The sequence below is a fragment of the Sciurus vulgaris genome (genome assembly GCF_902686455.1).
Source record: "Sciurus vulgaris genome assembly, chromosome: 8".
Taxonomy (NCBI): Eukaryota; Metazoa; Chordata; class Mammalia; order Rodentia; family Sciuridae; genus Sciurus; species Sciurus vulgaris.
Genome location: NC_136468.1, coordinates 21128723 through 21151183, shown reverse-complemented (window position 1 = coordinate 21151183; position 22461 = coordinate 21128723). Strand labels below are relative to the sequence as shown.

Here is a 22461-nt window from a genome sequence, read left to right as displayed (position 1 = left end):
TCTCTGTGTAAATAGAAATTCCTGAAAAGGGAGGTTTTCCCTGATCTTGAGGTAAATTAGCCCCTGATAAATATTATAGAGATTACCCATCCATGTCACTCCTGCCACTTTGGTCTAATCTTTCATATCATGGAAGACAGTTTGCAGTTACATATTTATTTACCTGATTCATAATGTCAGTTAGCCTAGGTGGCTAATCTCATTTACAACATGACCTACCCCATGAGGGCAAGGGCTATGTCTTTTCTGATCCGTCCTATTTCTCAACACCTAGCATAATGCCTGGATATAGCAGGCTTTCTAATAATAGTTATTGAATGGTAAATGTGCCGCAGTTTCCTACCATGTTGATAATCATACTCATTTTCATAAAAAATATTTAATAACATAAGAAAACTGTATTGTTAGCAGAAAAAGGCTGATGCAGACACTTAGATGTATGTGATTTCAGTTTTTTATGGGTCTGCTTGAGCTGTGAGCTTCAGCAAATGTTTCATTTTGGTGGGCCTCCCCTACGTTACCTCTTTCACAGAATTATATCATGATCAGAATTCTGGAACTTAGTTCTAGGAAATTTAGTTGTCGATATATAGAAATACATGCTTTCTACTGATTAAATTGAATATTCCAATGAATTTATTTGTATTTTTTTTTTTCCTTTTATAACATGTGCCAGGGAAGGGTTGACCGAGAATGAGAATATTGAGAGATGTGAGAGAGTGAACCCTACAGTATGGGAAAGACTGTTGGCAGGCAGAGGGAGCAGGATGAGCAGAGATCCTGAGACACAGGCCTTCAGAGTACCTTTGCAAAGAGCAGGAAGGCCTCCTGCATTGAGCAGGGGCAGGAAGGATCAGCAGGAGAGGAACTGAGAACAACCACAGCTCAGGTGGTAGAGCCTTAGAGGCCATTGTATTGCCACTCCAAAGGAGAAGGGAGGGCTCTGCAGCCTCCTAGAGAGGCGCGAGTTGGATCAGACTCTGGTAGCAACAGTCTTACTCCCACGGACGTTTCTGTCAAAGATCCCACTGAAAGAGAAAGGGCAAGGGTAGACCAATCAGGGGACCGGTGATCCGGAAGAGAGAAGGCAGTGGCCTGGAAGGTCTTGGAAGTAGTGAGGAGGGGCGAAGGACTGGGATTCTTTTTGTTTTGAAATACAGGACTGCAGAGGGCTGGACAAGAGGTGGGAGTGAAAGTCTGATGGGGACACTGGGGCCTTGGATGAGGGACCAAGGCTGCTATCCTCCTCCCTGCCAGAATGGCTCTTAAGGAGCCTTGTCACTTGTATTTGAACTCTCTCTGCCTCCGCTTCCGCTCTCATTCTCCCCTGGTTCTCTGTCGCTGTGGTGGCACTGGTAGTTGAGATGAAGAATGCCTTGCTGTAGCTGTGATCCGAGGCCACTGGTCTGAAGGCAGTTTACTCCGCTATCTTCAGGGCCTTTTTGTTGGTGACCTCTGCCTGCCTCTGCTCCCTCCTAAGCTAAATTGACGAGTGATTCTTTTGTGCATTCTCTTCTAATAAAACTTTGCCTGTATTTTATTTATTTTTTTCCTTGTCCGTATTTTAAACTTTTGAAAAACAACATTTAAAAAGCAGAATAACTAATCTTTAAAGAAAATACAAAGGAAAAGTACTCTTCCAGGAAGAGGTCGTACCAGTAATTTTACATGATGTATTTAGAAAATGTTAGTAAGTAGCTTCTTTGTTCTGTGATTGAGTCACTAGTTTTGATCAGCCAAATGGAGTATTTATTGAATACCAATATTAAGAGTTCTATATTATGTGCTATCATTGCCAATCTGTTTTCTTGTATTATTAATATCAGGCTACTTTGTACAGGAACAATGCCACATTTTCTCTACCAAACAAATGTAACTTCAGATTTCTCCCCTGGATTTTTATCATGCTTACATAAGTTGGTTCCTTAACTCAAGAGCAGTTGTTCTCTTTTTGAAGGCCTTTTTATTCTTTTGCTATATTTTATAAGGGCTTTATGATTTTTCGTATGCCTTCTTAAAATCCTAATCATTACCTGAGCTTCTTGTGGTCATTAATTATGTCTATTGATTTTGCTTATTTTACCACCAGCCCGTTCCTAGGCACAGAGATGCTGAGTTACTCATTATAGATTATTGAATACAATGACACTATGCTTTTCCCATTGCCTGTGTTTTCTTCAGAATTGCTTTTTTGAAAACCACCGATTATGGTGACTTGTTTAGAATTCAGATGCTAGTTTTGGAGTAAATAATTCAGAAATATCTTAGACAAATTTCAGAGATCCACTATGGGTTTTGCCTATTTTATTTCTCTGCGTTGGGAAATTCTTGTGGTAGCCTTGGCAGAATCTGAAATGTTTCCCATGAAAGAATGAGAGTATAAAATTGTCATAGTAGGTCTTTTGGGAAATTCTTGTGGTAGTCAGGGCAGAATCCAAAATATTTCCCAACAAAGAATGAGAGCATAAAATAGTCATAGTAGGTCTATAAAAGTGTCAGCCCAAAATAATACCAATTATTTTTTCCTGAAGCATAACTAATATACCAAAGCAAAAAATACAGTTCATTCTCTTTTAGAAATCTCAATAAAATTACTGCATATGCTATTTCAGTGGTTATAATTGGAATAAATTTTGATGACAACAGTATTACTCTATCAGATTATGCAGTATGAGAAAATGTAAATAAGACTAATGGGTAAAATACATTATAAAGGAAATTTTATAATCTGGGAAATCAAAATTCATAGATGGAAAGATTTCTTGAGTGCACACTACGGTTCATTTGCCTTCTTTTGTTGATGAGAAATAGAAGACTCGGAGAGACTAAGCAGCTTACTTGGTGCCCCCAAATCACTTGATATCAAGTAAGAAAGAGAAATTTATTTCCCTAATATCTGATTTTGTATCTATGTTAACTTTCATTATATATTGTTATATTTCTCTGTATCATGTTAACTGATAATATTTAGAGCAGGTGCTATATTCTGCTTATAATCTATCATTTTTCTTGAATTCATTGGAATCCTTACTTAGCTTGACTATGAGAATTGACAAAAACCAAAAAAAAGTCATAGTTATATGTGGTATAATCTGAAGATACTTGCACCAGAAAAATGAATTCTGAGGGGAAAGTTATTTCTAGACCTTTGTGAAAAGAATAGGTTGCAAAAGGACTGGTGCCACCATTACTCTTTCCTTGAAAAAAACTAAAAACGCTGGAAAAGACCTTTAAAATCCATTAAGTGTCCTTGATGAGCTGGCAAGGCAGCACTATGGGGAAACCAAACCAAATAAGGTCTAGGAAAAGATAACAGAGCAAGTACCACCAAAGCCAGTTTTCAACTTGTGAAGCCTAGGAGAACAGAAGCAAAGGGCAGGACCCCCCGACTGGGGAAACTAGAAGAAAGCACCCCATAGTTCACATAAAGTATATAGATCTTCTGAAATCACCAGCCCTGTCCTGTCATCTTCCTGCCCCTTGTAGGAGATGGTAAGAAAATCAGCCGTCTTGTGGTAGGCTGAAGGGAGAAAAACTCCCTAGAGAACTGAAAACTAGATTTGTTGTCTAAACACACATCCTCTGGTGTAAGGAAATTTCAAAGTGCTACTTGAATTCAGAGTGGGTTTTAAGTTGATAGTTCCCTTCGGAGGAGTAGCAGAAGCTGCCACAGATGCTTTCTGGTGGAACCTCTCTTCAAATGTGTCCTTAAAGAATTGCTACAGATAAATTTCTATGGAATATGAACCTATAACACCACACACACAATGTACAAAACAGGAAAAAGAAGTCATGATTTAGCAGAGTTGAAATACAAAATTACCAGATCAGCAAACATTTCCAATAGTGCAATTATCAGACTCATCACACAGGCTCATCTCGTATTATGATTTTAATTATCCAACTTTTGTGGTAATAGTTTCATATTTTTTCTTGCCTTATTGCAATTTATGTACTTTTAATGGGCATAAAATATTCCAGTTATGTATATGTACATATGCATATGTATTTGTACATTTATCTGTATACTTAGATTTATCTTGCCAATTTTTTTTCATTTTAAGTGCTTTCTTTTTTTAAGTTAATGTACTATTCTGTGATGAATGTCTTTTTTGCCAATTAATTCTTTAGTTCTTCCATATTATTTTTTATGGAGGTTAAGAGTAAATTACCAGGATTGCAATTTTAGGGCCAAACAAAATGTAAAATATCAAAGCTTTAGGTATGTGATTTACAACAGTCATGCCTATTCAAATGAAAATTAAAAAATTTGAAGATTAGTCTAAAGTAAAAGTATACTAGATAAATGAGCAAATAAAATTGGAAAAATTGGTGTATGTCTGATTTTGATCTTCTTATAATCAGTGAAGGATAGAGATAAAGACTTCAGACATAGAAAACTTACCTTTTCCTCTGTGGTTATTATCACTATTTCAATTGTAGATAAGTAGGAGAGGATTGTGTTTCCTGTTGTTATATATATAAAACTTCACTGAGGATAAAAGAACATTGGACATTAGAGAGTTTCTGGGTGGGCATTCTGGATAGATGGTAAAATACTGATTATCTTCATCAGTTATTTGCTGGACATTAGGTAAGTACAGTCCTATGTCATCCTCTGCCCATAGACAGTAAAACAAATGCCTCTACCACCTATGATTTTACTGACCATGTCATGCACCATGTTTAGCTGACTTGGAAGACTGACTTGAATTTCATGAAAATGTCATAGGACTTGCTGTGGAAAGTTGCCTGTTGCTAATTAAACCTAAACAGTGGCTGTGAGTTTGCTGGTAACATTACTTAAAGCCACCTGTGCCTCAGTAGTCCAGATGCTTTCAATGAGCCATGAAATAACGCTAGTTCTGTTTGGATGCCAGCACTGATTATCTTTGTCAGTAAGCTAAATGCCACTATGTTTTGCAACTTGTATTTTGACTCTAAATTTGTATTTAAGGAGCCCTGCATCTCTTCTGCTTCTGTTAGTCATTTCGTGTTGTTATACTTCATATCTGTCACATTGATTCTTTCAAAATAATTATTTCCCAACTTTGGGAGTACTTAGATTTAAGCACATCTCTGTGTGCAAAGACAATAAAAGCATTTAACAACACCATTTCTTTAATATGAATTCACATATTTATACATTAAACATTCCTAGTGAACTCCCTTGTAGACAATTTCATAGGCAAAATAAATCCAATGGGCTCAATCTGTTCTCATTTTGAGGCTTCTTTGCATCATAAATCTACCACCCAATTGGCAAACCACCATTGGAAGTTTCCAAGTAAGCGAACATACCTGCAGGTCAGGTATGTATGAGCACTAACGTATTCTCATCTGATTAGGGAGCTTCATTATATCTGTTGTCTTCTGTATTACTCTGGCTTATTTTAACAGGCACTACTGAGTGAACAGTTCAGTCTTCTGCAATTTGAATTTGATTAAAGAGAGAAATCTCAGAGTGTGTTTTGATCAGGTGGAAGCAGTGTAGGTAGTGGCGAGGTTCCCAGTTGCACCAATCCCATATGCTCCTGTTGTGTCCGTCATCCGTTGTATCTTTCTCGATGATCTTTTGAGCCACCCTGGCAGGAGATAGGCCAGAGAGCCGGTGCTACTGGGAAAATTTCTTCTGAAAAACAAAATACTAATAGTGCCTGCTTTTTGACCACTGGCCCCACACCCTTCAATTTCTGTTGAACAGCTAGTAATTAATGAATTGAAATCTATTTCCATGCATGTATGAGTTTGTCAGGGATGACCCTAACTACTATGTACAACCATTAAGCTCTAATAAAAATTTTTTTAAAAATACCCTAGTATTGGGATACATCCTCTTTGGAAAATGATTTAACAGTTTCTTAAAAAGCTAAACAGATTCATATACTCAAGAAATTGAAAACATACTTTCATACAAAAACTTGTATGTACATGGATGTTCATAGCAGGATTATTCATAATAATCTAAAAGTTTGAATATCCACTTATTAGCTCATGAAAATTAGGATAAATTAAATAAATTAGGATAAATTAAATGTTATATACACACATTAGAATATTATTCAGTCATAAATGAAATGCTGATATTTCTACAATGTTAAAAATATTGTACGTGAAAGAAATCAAACATGGGATAAATAAGGTAGAGACCCCATTTTGCACAATGAGGATTCTGAGCTATACCCCATTAGCCAACTAAAGTGTATTTAATAGATTCAAGGTAATTAAAACTAGTTAAAGAGTGAAAGGAGAAGAAAGGATCAATACAATCTCCTGCTGTAGCCTTAAAATAAAGCTCATTGGAGGATAATGTCACTAAGATAGGAATGCCCCTCGAAGATGGTCAATCAAAGTTCCCTTGTGCCTTATTGATCAACAGTTTAAAAATATGCATGCAAGACTGCTGGTCCTTTGGTAATAGACTCATGTCTTACATTTTTGCTCTTTGTGAAGAATGCCATTTTAGACTCCAGACCTGCTGCTAATGGATCCCTCTTTGACTTGGGCTTATGGAGGAGATCCCGATGAACACAGTTCACTGATGGCTCAGGAAGAGCTCTTACTGACCTGAAAATCTGTGGCTTCATTTTCTTGTTTTCCACATCATCCTGTCCTCCCAAACTTGTTCATTGAGAAGATAATAGGAAGCGTGTTTTTTCCTTTTGGTTCTTTTTTTTTTTTTTTTTTTTTTTTAAATCAAGAGACTGTCCCCAAATAAATAACAGATCATTATAAAATTCACTTATTAGAATGTATTCAGTTCTTGAGCTTCAAAAGGATGTCATTGTGTGTGTGTGTGTGTGTGTGTGTGTGACAGAGAGAGACAGCCTGAAGTTTGAATACTGAGTCTCCTATGGGTGTGACCTTGAGCAAGACATTTACCTCCCTTCCCCACTACAAGCCTCCATTTCCTCATCTCTGTTAGATGCTAATATTGCAGGGATGTCTTTAGGACCAAATAAGATAGTTTATATAAAGGATCCAGCAAGTGCCACTTTCCTAGTTATTTGTTTAATAAATATGAATCCCTTTCTCCCCTCTTACCTCTTTTTACATGTCCAGGGGTAACACTTAGCACCTGTGTTAATTATACAGTACAAAGTTAATGCTAACCAAGAACAAAATATAATTAAGTAATGAAATCTTAGCAAGGCATTTCTTTGAGAAGTAATTCTGTATGGTAGGATAATCAGTTTATTACTATTTGGAAGATTTTCTTCTACAAATAATCAATATACCTTTAAAAATTTTTTTTTATCATAAACAAATGGGGTACAACTTGTTTCTCTGTACATGAAGTAGAGGCATACCATTTGTGTAACCATACATTTACATAGGGTAATGGTGTTTGATTCATTCCGTTATTTTTTTTCCTCCCCACCACCCCTGCCACCCCTCTTCTCCCTCTATACAGTCCCTCCTTCCTCCAGTCTTGCCTCCCTCCTACCCCCCATTATGTATCTTCATCTGCTTATCAGCAAGATCATTCATCCTTTGGTTTTTTAAGATTGGCTTATCTCACCTAGCATGATATTCTCCAATTTCATCCATTTGCCTGCAAATACCATAATTTTATTATTCTTTATGACTGAGTAATATTCCATTGTATATATATGCCACAGTTTTTTTATCCATTCATCAATTGAGGGGCATCTAGGTTGGTTCCACAATCTGGCTATTGTGAATTGAGCAGCTATGAACATTGATGTGGCTGGATCTCTGTATAGGCTGATTTTAAGTCCTTTGGGTATAGGCCAAGGAGTGGGATAGCTGGGTCAAATGGTGGTTCCATTCCAAGCTTTCTGAGGAATCTCCATACTGCTTTCCAGAGTGGCTGCACTAATTTGCAGTTCCACCAGCAATGTATGAGTGTACCTTTTTCCCCACATCCTCGCCAACACCTATTGTTGCTTATGTTCTTGATAATCGCCATTCTAATTGGGGTGAGATGGAATCTTAGGGCAGTTTTGATTTGCATTTCTATTATTAGAGATGTTTCTATTATTAGAGATGTTGAACATTTTTTCATATATCTGTTGATTGCTTGTAGAGCTTCCTCTGTGACGTGTCTGTTCATTTCCTTAGCCCATTCGTTGACTGGGTTATTTATATTCTTGGCGTAGAGATTTTTGAGTTCTTTATATATTCTGGAAATTAGTGCTCTATCTGAAGTATGAGTGGCAAAGATTTTCTCCCACTCTGTAGGCTCTCTCTTCACACTGCTGATAGTATCCTTTGCTGAGAGAAAGCTTTTTAGTTTGAATCTATCCCAGTTATTGATTCTTGCTTTTATTTCTTATGCTAAGCGAGTCCTGTTAAGGAAGTCTGATCCTAAGCTCACATGTTGAAGATTTGGACCTATTTTTTCTTCTATAAGATGCAGGGTCTCTGGTCTGATTCCAAGGTCCTTGATCCATTTTGAGTTGAGTTTTGTGCAGGGTGAGAGATAGGGGTTTAGTTTCATTCTGTTGCATATGGATTTCCAGTTTTCCCAGCACCATTTATTGGAGAGGCTATCTTTTCTCCATTGCATGTTTTTGGCTCCTTTGTCTGCCCCCTAAAAACTGGAACAAGGTAGGGATACCCTCTTTCATCACTTCTATTCAACATTGTCCTTGAAACTCTAGCCAGAGCAATTAGACAGACCAAAGAAATTAAAGGGCTACGAATAGGAAAAGAAGAACTCAGACTATCCCTGTTTGCTGATGACATGATTATATATTTAGAGGAACCGGGAAATTCTGCCAGAAACTTTTAGAATTCATAAGTGAATTCAGTAAAGTAGCAGGATATAAGATCAATGCTCATAAATCTGTTGCATTTTTATATGTAAGTGGTGAATCCTCAGAAAGAGAAGTTAGGAAAACTACCCCATTCACAATAGCATCGAAAAAAATAAAATACTTGGGAATCAATCTCACAAAAGAGGTGAAAGACCTCTACAATGAGAACTACAGAACACTAAAGAAAGAAATTAAAGAAAACCTTAGAAGATAGAAAGATCTCCCATGTTCTTGAATAGGCAGAATTAATATTGTCAAAATGGCCATGCTACCAAAAGTGCTATACAGAGTCAATGCAATTCCGATTAAAATCCCATTGATGTACCTTACAGAAATAGAGCAAGCAATCATGAAATTCATCTGGAAGAATAAGAAACCCAGAATAGCTAAAGCAATCCTTAGCAAGAAGAGTGAAGCAGGGGGTATCACAATACCAGAACTTCAACTATATTTCAAAGCAGTAGTAACAAAAATGGCATGGTATTGGCACCAAAATAGGTAGATCAGTGGTTCAGAACAGAGGACACAGACACAAACCCAAATAAATACAGTTTTCTCAATATACCTTTTGAGCCCTTTATTGAAACTTGGATTTCTCACTTAACATATTTCATGTAAGAACAGCTACTAGTATTTTTTAAGATTGTTTTTGGTAAAATCACTTGGTCCATAAAATATACCTTTATTGCTTTATTGTTTGTTCACTTGTTTATTCATGTATTCATTCAACAAATATTTATTGAGTGGTTATTATGTGCTGGAAATTATTCTAGATACAAGAGATCCATCCATGAAGAAAACAGTCTTTCAGTTAACAGTTATACCCTAGGTATGAGTTGATGATTCTTTCCTTGGAGGACTTCTGTCTGACTTTTCTTCCTGGGCCCCAAAACAAGTCACCCTGGAGCAAAACATAATACCATAACCAATCCTGATTTGTTGAACTTTAGCTCATTTGAAGGAAAGGATAAGGCTTTTACATTTATTTTCTTGTTAACACCGAACCCTAGAGTCTTACATCAACAGACCCATTACAAGTATAGTGGCAACCATAGTAAGTCATAATGATAAGTTATGCCTTGACAATAGGCACCTGCTATAAAACTTAAAGAACCCATGTGGCAAGGTGAATTCAGGGAACTCTTAGATAACCAACTCTTCAGTTAAAGACCCTCTTTATTGATGCCACCAGGAGTTCCATATTTATGGTTCTGTATATGTTTTGTGTATTTCTGAAGCAGAATATTTACTCTGAAAGAATTCACATTCACTGTGGTTCTTTAAATCCAGGACACATTAAAAATATCAGATGGGGCATGCTGCTTTCTGTAGCTTAATAAATGTCACTATCAATTTCTATACTATTTATTTAAGCACTTGGCACAAGGTATTCGTAATGTCAGCATCTATATGTTTGATATTGATTACTTTTAATTGAAAAATTAAGTATAGAAAAAGACATTTTTCATTCAGTCATGCAGCAAAAGTTTCCATCAATTTTCTTAACCTATCACTGCAGTATTATTGTCCCAAAATAACACAGGCAGGTTTTATGCATTTGTGGTAAAGTTGGTCTCATTAATGATATTGAATAGTACTTTGTTGCCTAAAGTAACAAGAACACCACTTCTGTTAATTTGAACCATTTTTTTTCTAGTTTATATCTAATAATGAGAATGAGAGAGGGAGAGAGAGGAAGAGAGAGAGAGAGAGAGAGAAGTCACTTAGATCCTTAACAGTTTGAAAATTATTTAATGAAAAGTAGACACCATTTACTTGAGATACAGTGGATGTTGCATGCTGTAGTACATACCCTTGTGGGTATCATCTCATTTAAACACCACCACATACCTTTGATTTTATTGTAGTCCTCACTTAATAAATGAGAAAGCTGAGGCTCAGAAAATTTAATTTTTTTCCCACACTTATACTTCTAATTAAATAGCAGATCTGGTATCTCACACATTCTTATTGATTCTTCCCACTACACTGTGGTTCCTTCAAGGAGAACACTTGTTACCATTTTTATCTGAGGCTTTGGTTTTCTATTTCTGCTTGATTAAGATGGCTATATTCATTATCAATGACAGCAAATCCTAGTTAGGGAGAATCAAAGAATAAATTAATTTTGAAGCTAATTTCTGAGAAGCAAATGAATTCTGAAGGAAGGGACTAGCTTGGGAGCACTAAGATGCTGTCAGGTGGCCTTGGTGCTGGTTACAGTCACCTGGGAGAGTCTGTCTAACCCTTTTCCTCCTCACGGAAAGCAGGAAGTCCATCTGGACCTTGCTTCTCTCCTTTTCTCTGTGTGTTCTACCTGCAACGCGGTTATCAGATTCCCTTCTATTCCAACCGTCCTTCTTCAGTGAGTGTTTTTCTCTGGTGCTGATCACCTGGCCTCCACTGTTGAGATTAGACTGTAAGCACAATGAATGCAAGAGAGAAATACGCTGGCCCATTGGACACTCTGCTCAGCATTGAGCAGCATGCTTCTTAAATCGTGAGAGCAGCTCCCAGATTTCATTATGGGCAAAGCATGTGAGGAAAGATGAGTTTTGTTTCTCAACCAGAACACTGAAATGCTAGAGTAGATCTCAGTGGGCAGAGGCTCGCAGACCTCATAATCTCTGGTCTTGGCCTTTACTTTCAGTCTGACAGCTTTTTTGTCAAGAATATTTTCACTGGGTGGGTTCTGTTCATTGGTACTTGAGTTTCTTAATCCATTTCTCACTGCAGACTGAGTAGTCTATAATGAGCAGAACCCTATTGAATTATGGCTCTGGAGGCTGGGAAGCACAAGATCAAGGGGCAGGGGAACTTTTTGCCACATCATCCTTTGGTAGAAAACCAAAGAGAGAATGACAGAAACAGGTTCCAGCAGCACTTGATAACCAATTTACTCCTGGGATAACTGCTTTAATCCATTCACGATGGCCCTCGTGGTAAAGGTGCTACCTCCCAACACTGTTGAATTGGAGACTAAGTTTCCAAAATATGCTTTTGGGGAACACATTTGTAAGATTTGGACTTCTGGTGTAAAGAGGAAATCACATGAAATGTAGTGTTGCTGGCACTTGATGGAGAGCTGCAAGAGTATACCAGGATCCTACAGATGGAATTTTAGGATCCTGGGAGAAGAGTCTCTCTTTTCCTATTGCTGCCCAAACTTGACATCCTATGTAGCTTTATCCCACTTTGTGAATCAGCTTTTGTCATTTTGTAGGTAGCAGAGATTTACACCAAATCAAACGATTATTAGTCTCTAGCCTCATGGACTGTCATTGTGCCTTTAATTTCTCAGTCAAATCTTCATGTCACTCATGTTTCTTGTGACTCCTATGCTTTATATTTCATTTTGTGTCTTTTGTTCTATTATCTTTATTTCTTACATTACTGTCATTAGAGAGTATTCCTTACATTTGTTAGGCTTTTTTGAAGTTTGAAAAGTAGTTTCATATATATTTTATCATCTAATTCTAATAACATTATGCTCATATGGGTCTCTCTCCATTCATTCAGCAAATGTGTGCTTCTATAAAGACTTTCTAAAGGTTACATTCCATGTGGAAATAAGTTACATAAGCTTTTAACATGTAAGAGTATTGGAGATGTCCTGTGTTAAGGTTCATCAGCGTTTTTTCTACAGTTCCTGTTAATGTAATTGCGATCTTTGGGAGGGTATTTGGCAGTTTGGGGCCAGACAGGGGCCTAAAGGAATGGTAGGAGGAGAGAAAGCCCTCCAGTTGGCAGCTCAGTGTGGCCAAGGCATGCAGGTGGTCAGTCACACCATGCCTTCGTTATATTGTAAGAAGGGACTTGCTTGACTGGAGTTAGGTTAATCAGGTCTGAATTTAATTACTGAGTACCAAAAATCATAGCACTTCAGATTATTTAGAAACCATTGGAAATCATCTATTTGAATTCATATATATTCCTTCTCAGTATTTACCAATCAGAGGAATTACTTCACTGCCCCTAGTGTAGATAACAGGAGAGAGAAGTCAGGGATTATATTAATTGAATTTCATTTTTAAATGGAAAGAAACAGGAGGAGGGGTGGAAGCATTTCTCCCAACATCCCACGTTATGTACATCTTTTTATATTCTGAACTCTCTGAAATTAGGAAATATCTTAAATCAGTGGCATCTAACTGGCCATCTTCCTTCAGAAAATAATCATGATGCCACAGAATGTGTGACACCCTGGCCCTTCAGTGTTTCAGTTAATTAGCCAATTAAGGATGATTTGAGGAAGGAATATGAATTCTGGCTGGTAAAGGAAAAGCTTCTCCTTAAACCTTCTAATAGCATCAGGAAAGAATCAACTTTAAACTTTTCAGAATGGCCATCACCTGCTTGGAACTAAGTACTGGAAGATGCAACGTTCAGTACTTCTTTTAAAAATCTATACTCTTGTTGATGAAGAATGACACTGTTTAGAACGCAAGGACATTGACAACTCTGAGTCTTATTCATTTGGAAGAACAAATCTTTTTTTTTAAGTTGTGGATAGACACAATACCCTTATTCTATTTATTTATTTTTATGTGGTGCTGAGGATGAACAGTGCCTCACACATAGTAGGCAAGTAGGCAAGTGCTCTACCACTGAGCTACAACCCAGGCCCAAGCCTTTGAACATCATAAAATTTTAAGAATGATTTAACCAGCAAAATGGAGGTGTGTACCTATAATCCTGTCTACTCAAGAAGCTAAGGGAGGAATGTCATAACTTTGATACCAGCGAGGGCAACTTAGCAAGACCCTGTCTCAAAATAAAAAGTTAAAAAAAAAAAAAAAAAAAATGCCTGGGAATGTAGTTCAATGGTAATGTGTCCCTGGGTTCAATCTCCAAAAGACTGCCTCGGGAATTTGTTTTTCTTACATTTGCTTATTGAATGTGCATGAGAGATTAATGGAAAACATCCATTTAGTTTAAAAGCCAAAGAAGCTTTTCAATAAGAAAATAATAAAGATTTTTAAGAAAACAGTGTATAGTTTTCTTAGAACTTTTTTTTTCTAGTGGTACATAAAATAATAGTATATTTTATAACCATTGGGGCCTTAGATCTGATGAAATATGATCAGGTAGGTTTATACAAACCTCTGCTCCAATCCTTACAACATGAAAAAATTTTGAGTGGAACTTTTTTCTTCCCCAAGGAAGGAGGAGAGAGACATTGTTGATAAGAGATCTATATTTTAACCTCAACTGAGTTATAACCTTGTGGTGTCACTGTAAATATTGCATTAATTCTTACTAGATTCTGTTTTCTTATTCCCAAGTAGACATCCTAATCCATATTTATTCAAGTGAGAAGACTGGATTAAATCACTTAAGACAATTCTGTAGATATTGAAGATAACGATTTTCAAAGATGGTCCTTATGACATTATACCACCCAGGTATATAGACCTGGTTTATTTATTTATAAAACTTCCAGTGAGCTAACTATCTTCTTTTTCTTTTTTCTGAAAGGGGGTCCTGATGACAACTTAATTGAAGGTGGAGGAACAAAATTTGTCTGCAAACCTGGAGCCAGAAACATCACCGTCATATTCCATCCATTACTGAGGTAAGTCAAGTCCTGTGAGGTACTTGCTGAAGATCAATATTTCCATTATTTATGCTGATGTACTGAATGCCAAGAGCTCAGTCAGTGTTGAAACCAGTCATTAAAAAAAAAATCGATTTTTCAGTCTGTCACAATCAAAGTTAGTCAATAGAACAGACAACATCAGCCTCAGAAGTAGCGACTTATTCTCGGTAATAGTCATTCCTAAATACTTCTTCTGATTTTCTTTCTTGCTCCCCAGTCCTGTCCCTCTCTAAGCTTCTTCCCTAGCTTTTTCTCTGTTTGATCTGTCTCAGGGGTAGTCATACCTTGGCCCCCTACAGACATCCCTCCTGCCACCTGTTTTTGTGACAGCATTTTTACTGACACAGTCATGCTCATCTGCTTATGTATTGCTCCTTGCTGTTTTTGCTCTACAATTGCAGAGCTGAATAATTGCAACATAACCCATGTGACCCACAAAGCCTGAAATATTCACTCTGGCTCTTTACAAGAAAAAATTGCTGACACATAATCTGTCTTTCTCATTTACACTAATGACTTCTTGTCTTTTGAGAATTGGCAGGTCCCTGAACGAATATGATTTTTAAAAAAATTAAAAAATTAAAAAATTAAAAAAATTAAAAAGATTTGATCACTTTCAAATATATGGTTTTGAGCTGGGTATGGTGGTTCACACCTATAATTCCAGCTGCTTGAATCATACCCCCAGTCCTATAGTTTGGGGCAGTAGGATCATAAGTTCAAGGCCAGCCTCAGCAATCTCATGACACCCTATCTCAAAAAACCAAAAGAACCAAAGAAACAGAGGATTGACTTTATAGCTCAGTAGTAGAGCATCTCTGGTTTTAATCTCCAGAATGCAAGGACGAATAAGAAAGAAAAAAAGAGATAATATTATGGTGACTTATGTGAAATCTATTATAAATCCTAGTTAAGTAAGATGCTATGGTTGTAGGAAAACAACAATGTGTGATGCTTCCATTAAAAAATTCTAAGCCCTCAACACCTTTTAAAAGGTACTTTTCAGTGTGATGGGGTGGGGGACAGTTGTTCAATGGATACAAACTTTGTTTTGCTATGAAAAGTTTTTATTGATGTGTTAGATAATGGTGCATAACTAGTAGTTAATAGTACTGCACTTGAAGAAGGTTAAGGTGGTAAATTTAATATGTTTTTTTTAAATTAAACCTTTAACTACTACATGAAAATATAAAAATCGTACATATTAATGGGGTAACAAGTGATGTTTTGATACATGTACACATTGTGCAATGTGAAAATCAGGTTAAACATGTCAGTCTCCTCAAATAGTTATCATTTCTTCATGGTAAAAATGTTTAGAATCCTTCTAGGTTCTTGAAACGTAAAATGTGTAGTTGTAATCTATAGTCATGCTGCTATCAATCACACACCATTACTTGATCCTCCTCCCAAACTAACTTTCCACTATCGATCAACCTCTCCCAATCTTTGCTCTACCGTCTTCTCCCCAGCCTCCAGTAACCACCATTCATCCTACTCTCAGCTTTTGTGAGATCAACCTTTTTAGATTCCACATGATGACATTTTGCAATATTTGTCTTTCTGGACGTAGCTTGTTTCAGTTAATACAGTGACCTCCAGTTCCATCCATATTCTCACAAATGACAGGATTTCATTTGTTCCATTGCCAGGTAAGTGTTCCATTGTGTATATGTGCCATACTTTCTTTATCCCTTCATCAGTTGAAGAACACTTGGGTTGTATCCATTTCTTGATATTGTGTATAGTGCTGCAATGAATTTACGAGTGCAGATGTCTCTGTAACATACTGATTTAACGTCTTTGAAAATTCAAGTAGTGGGATTCCAGGACCATATGACAGTTCTAATTTTAATTTTTTGACGATTCTCAGTACTGTTCTCAATAAGAGTACTAATTGATTTTTCCCAACAATATGAATATAATAGTTAACACTACTGTACTGTTCACTTAAAAATATTAAGGTGGTAACTTTACTGTTACATATTTGTAATCACAATTTAGAAATGGAATTTGGGGATGTAGATAACTAATATAATTTTATTTGTATGTTTTCTCTGTAAAGAACCATTGTATGTATACTTTGCTCTATTTTCATATAAAAGAACAGGAGCTTGTGGGTTCACTGAAAGTTAAGGATATCTTAGAATAACACATTAACCTTCTAAGATAACTCCTGTAACATTTGAGGCATTTGGAATAACAGTTAAACAAAAGCTACTGAATTGGGCAGATAATAATGTCTGTGCTTTTCCAAAACACAGGCAGTTCAGAACTGGAGCTTTCTACTTCCTCATTAAACAAGACACTAAATTGATACCATTATGAGAAGTTAAATTCAAATCTCTTATTTAAGTAACCATTGTTTTCCACTAGATTACCTTCCCTAGTTGGTTTTGAATGTAAAAACATAAATATGTAAATTAAAATAAGAAATAACCATCATACAATAAAAAATTAAAGAAGTGTATTAATATTTAAGAAATCTGATGTAACAAAATTTGTAACAAGTAAATTTATTTAAGAATTCCAGGATTAAGAGAATTAAGACTTTCTCCATTTGTTTACTTAATAGAGGTTTGTATACATATGTACACACACATATTTAAAATACATGAATTAGAACATGCAGAATTGCTGTATTACATGGTGCTGTTCATATATATCAGCCAGCTTTGGTAATTAGTGTTCACTCTCTTCTACAATTACAATTGATTTCTTCTTAGTGTTTTTAATTGTTAGGAAAATGAGAAAATACTTTAATCATTATAGGCATTTTCTAACCTAGATTTAATGCCATCATTTACTGCTAAGTTAGACTACAGTTTGAATAAGTGGAATCCTTATGTTTATATTTGTTTCAAGTATAGAAGAGACCGTATGAAGGCTATTTAGTGGTATTGTCAATAACTGTTTTTCAAGAGATTTTTCTTATAGAAAATTTTTAACATAAAGTAAGGGAAAAATGTATTATACTGTTTATTTCACATTTGAAATACATTTCTTATAGAAAACTGGTAGAGTTTAATGTATTATATGTTGTATTATGTGTTGACAGTCTTTTTTTAGTATAATATTTATGTTGCTTTGGTAGAGTTGTTTCAAGGCTTGATCGTACTCCTACTTGTCTGCTTATTTGGTTTCTACTTTCATTCAGAATTTTAATTTTTTATTGATAGTAACTAGAGGAGATTTATTACATGATATAAATAGTATATCATTCATTCATTCTCTGTGTATCTCTTAATGGAATTGGCAGGTATATTATGTGACCCACAAGTTAATTCTTTGATAAGTAAATGACGATTATAGACTTTAAATTAGCCCTTGACACAAATTGCAACTTACTTCTCAAACCAATTATAGAATTTCATTTTAGAATACTGGACTGTGGAACCTCAAACCACTAAGGCTTTTAGTATTTTTGTACTTTTTTCTTTAGTTTTTATACCTCAGCTTTAGCCTTATTTGGATTTATCACTTAAGTTTAGAACATTAATTTTTGTAATTAGAAGTATCAGTGTGCATTATTATAATATATTTCATTATTGCTTTTATGATTTAAAATTTTTCCCATTTTTCCTTTAGTCAATCATTTGCTCATAAATACAAATGTTTATTGAATACTTACAATGTGTATTTTCCCTTCTCCATGTTAGTTGTGGACTCTTGAGAACAGTTATTCTTATTTTTATGTAATTATTTAATCAAAATTATGTTGTTATGTTTTTCCACCCTTTGGAATTCTCAATGCTTTTTCCCATGCTAGTTGAAAGTAAATGTGATCTAGCGTTTTGTTGTTTAAAAGACAATATGGCATAGTAGAAAAGTCAGCGTAGAAAAATGGAAAGGTGGATGGGGGAGTAGAAGATCTGAAATTAAAAATGAAAACCACGACAGGATATCTTGGTTCAAGTGGAGGCAACTTCACTGCAGTTTTACTCAACAGTTTTTTACTGAAGTCTGATTCCTAAGGAAACAGTGAGATGCTTTTCTTTTCTATGGGGTACTCACTTGGTAGCTTGCATAAGTGGCAAATATTAAGAAGCCTGAAAACACCAGATATTGGAAAGACATGAATTAATGGGAAATCTTATGCCTGTGGGAGATTATGAATCACTATAGCCTTTCTCTAAAGAATTTTGACATATGTGAAATCATGTATCCTGTTACCCCTAGTACCGCCTTGCTCCTGATGCTGTTCTTGAATGTTTCTACTTGTATCAAGTGATTCATGTTATTTTTCCATCCCGACTGACCAAACTCTTTTTCTAATTGACCTTAACAAATTATTCTTTATTTATAATTTACATCATAATTTGGTAGTTAGAAGGAACTGAACATGAAGTGGCTTTTATCACAGGATCACACCTATTTATTTAAACTTATGTCATCGCTTCCTCGAAATGTTTGAGTGAAAGCAACTAGTTTTCACTGGAAGGGGCAAATGTTTTCTTTGCTAGTCTCCCCCTTTGTCTAGCGTCATTGTCACTCTGTCTTCCTAAATTTTTGCATATGGCTTTCTGCATTTTATTTATTAGGAAAGCTCTTTTCTGAATTTTCATTTAGCTGACACTGCAGTCTTTGAAGCAGAGCATCTTCTATATTGGACCCTCGGAACCACCCTTCCGGGAACACAACCCAGCAGATTCCAGTTACACTGTTTTATAGATTCTCAGCAGTCGTGTGTACTGCCTTCTCTTAACATTATCCTACAATGTCCTCAAACCTGGTAATTTTGTAACTTATTTTTGTTTTGCCCTCATAAGCCCCTGCAGCCTCATCATTACACAATTTCATAGGACATCAGAGGCAAATAGACTCACTTTCAACTTGTTCATTCCCATTTAAGACTGCTGGTGCCTTTGCTTGTTTATGTTTTTCCTTGCTGTTTTCTTTCTAGCCAGTCCTGGCTCTCAGAAAGATGGAGTATTTTCTTGCTAGTTTACTCTTCACCTACTAAGACATTGTGTCTTAGTAAACCCTAAATGAATGCTTTGATGATAGAGGTCATCTAATCAGTTTTTCTTCCTGTAGATGCAAATGAACAAAACTATATTGAAACATAAGTTTCTAGCCATGCTGTAGTTCTAAAATACTTAGACATAGATAAGTTGACTAATGCCTTTTTTGCCCACCAATATGTTTTTCAACTTTTTATGGAAACTTTCAAGAGACATAGATAGATTGATTTTGATAAATGGAATTTATTTTATGAGCCTTCCATTTGGGATACAGAAGGAAGATAAGTTAATGTTGAAATTTGAAAGCCTATTTCCCTTATTTTCTGTAGGTCCAATGGGCATTTAGGTGCTTTTGGAAAATTACTATTTCTGAATAATAGCATTGTGGTAATTATTCACCACAATCTAGATATAAATGAACATTTGGCAATGAAGTCTGTTTTATTGATGTATCAACCACAGTTGATACAATTATACAGTTATCATAATGATACTTTTAAAAGTAGTAGTAGTAGTTATTTCAGGATATTTGGAAATGATTTTGTGGCTACTCCTTGTGGAATTTGGAGTTAAGGGGTGAGAATCTAATTTTTCCTTCATTTTTTTCGTTCATTTCTCATTATTCTCTGAGAACTCAAAAACAGATCAAACATATTATGCCTTAGATTTCTCGGTACAGTTCCTTCATACGGTAAAACATGATGAGAACAAAAATCTTTTCTTTAAATATCAAACTCTTGCCTCATTGAACTAAAATATTCAGAAAATAATGCTCCCTCCCCTCCTTAATGAGCCCATAAGGTATACTGGTGACAGCGTTTCTAAATGGAAACAAAGTTCTAGCTGGGTACAGTTGCATATGAGAGCAGTAGTGCACGCCTGTAATCCCAGTGACTGCTAAGCTGAGACAGGAGCATCTCAAATTCAAGGCCAGTGTTAGCAACTCAGCAAGGTGCTGTCAGAGAAAATATAAAGGGCTGGGGCTGTACTTCAGTGGCTAAGTGACCTTGGGTTCAATTCCCAGTACCAGAAAACAAAAACAAAACACCCTGTCCTTTACTTTGTGATACCTATTACCTCATAACTCCTAGGGTCCCTGATACACAAGTAGAATCATCAAAAAAAGGTGCAGGCATTTAGGGCAATCCATCAGTGCTTTAGAAAAAAATTCCAAGTCCTAGTTAACTTGTACACAAGTCAAGAAGAAGGACACTGAGTTCAAGGAGGCCCTCTTGCTGAGTCCTCGTGTGGTCTCTTATCTGTGGACAGAAGGGAAATGGCTCTTTGATGTCTTTTCCTCTTCCTGTGATCACGTCAGCCCTGTTGGATCAGAATCAGCCCTCCCGATCTCAGTTGACCTTAATTACTTTCTGCACGTATATTACTTTCTTCACATGTTAACTTTCACAATTAGAACCAATTCAGAAAATTAATGTAGTCAATGAAAGTGTCTCAGGGGATGAATCCAAGTAAACACATTCTAATATTTGATGTTGGCCAAATCACTTGTGAGTCTTCATTTTCCTTGTATATAAAGCAAGGAGTTGATTTTCCTAAATGTTGTTTCTACCTTTTAATTTCTATGATTCTGTGACAGGGGAATACTTTCATAATATTTAGGGAATCCAAAAACCCTTACATTTCAAAAGATCAAGTGACAAATGGGTTCAACTATGTGTCTTTTTTTGCTTCTTTGCTTTAAGCTTTTAAGAACATTTGACTCTTCGGGTAATGGTAGCTTCTTATATGAAATAGGCTTCTTATGAGACAATTGAGGAACAGTTGTTAGCAGTCTTTCTTGGGTGACTTTGCAGATAGTAGAAGCTGGGGACAAGGAAATGATGAGGGCATTCAAAATTGTGAAAATGTTACTGATGCACACTCTTAAACACAGCTTGACTTCTGAATACCTCGACCATGAGTATTTTCACTATTATCAGCCACACTTCATTAACATCAAGCAACGATTAATGTCTTCCTAGGGAGAACAAAAGTGAAGTATTTATTGGTCAGCAAAGAGTGCACTGGTATCTAGGTCAGTAAAGAGATGAAATTTTCTTCACTTGGGTTTTTATTGATGGATAGTGTATCTTCTGGGTGGCTGTGTGCTTTTTAATCGAGCAACAGTAAAGGCAACAAATAGTTGTTACTGTATTGTCTGATGCATAGAGAAGAGGAACTTCTTATCAGGTATAGAAACTGCCAGTTAGCAATGGTACAGGGAACCATTTCAATTCACCATAGTTAGGTTGTGGAACCAGCCAAGATGCTCTTCAATTGATGAATGGATAAAGAAACTGTGGTATATATACAATGGAATATTACTCAGCCATAAAGAAGAATAAAATTATGGCATTTGCTGGTATGTGGATGACAATACATAATGAGGATGGTGGTGGGGGTAGGATGGGGAGAGAAGAATGAAGGAACTTTGGATGGTGTAGAGGCAAATAGGGTGGGAAGGGGTGGGGAATGGAAAGATAGTAGAATGAGACAGACAGTATTACCCTAGGATATGTATGATGACATGAATGGTGTGAATCTGCATTGTGTACAACCATAGAAATGAAAAGTTACACTTCACTTGTGTACAATGAATCAAAATGCAGTCTGTAAAAATAAAAATTCAAACTAAAAAAAAAAAACAAAGAAAAAAACATGGCTTTTTGTGAAATAGCTTTGGAAATTAAAAAATAAATAAATAGAAGGGAAACCAATGGAATAAAGGAAGAGGATAAGGGCAGGGGAAAAAAGAGGGGTGGGGAATGAAATGGAACAGATTATGTGCTATGCACATATGAACATGTCACAATGAACATGTGTATTTATAATGCCTATTTATAAAGTACTTATGAAAACAATTTTAAAAAGTCAGTTGTAGAAAGAAAGAAATAGCTGTGATAGTTAGGATATAGTAGAAATTGGGGTGACAGGAAGTAACCAAAAGCAGACGTAAAATGAGGAAAGACTTCAAGAATGATACTGTCATTGACATAGTAATTCATTTCTCAAAAATGACATTCTAAAGTACATGACAATTATGATCAACTTTATTTCTTATTGTTTCTTTTACTAGCGTACTTACAACATCACATTACTAATGCTGCCAGGTCAA

The 22461-nt window shown here is 35.9% G+C and overlaps 1 protein-coding gene across 1 annotated transcript in view; it reads left to right on the top strand.

Annotated features, from left to right (window-relative positions):
- The window catches only part of EXOC4 (exocyst complex component 4), a 795814-nt gene that overhangs the window by 359790 nt on the left and 413563 nt on the right, over positions 1 to 22461 (top strand). The window contains exon 10 of the mRNA XM_079150158.1: positions 14262 to 14358. Coding sequence (XP_079006284.1) covers positions 14262 to 14358 — 97 coding nt within the window. The remainder of the gene's footprint in view (positions 1 to 14261; positions 14359 to 22461) is intronic.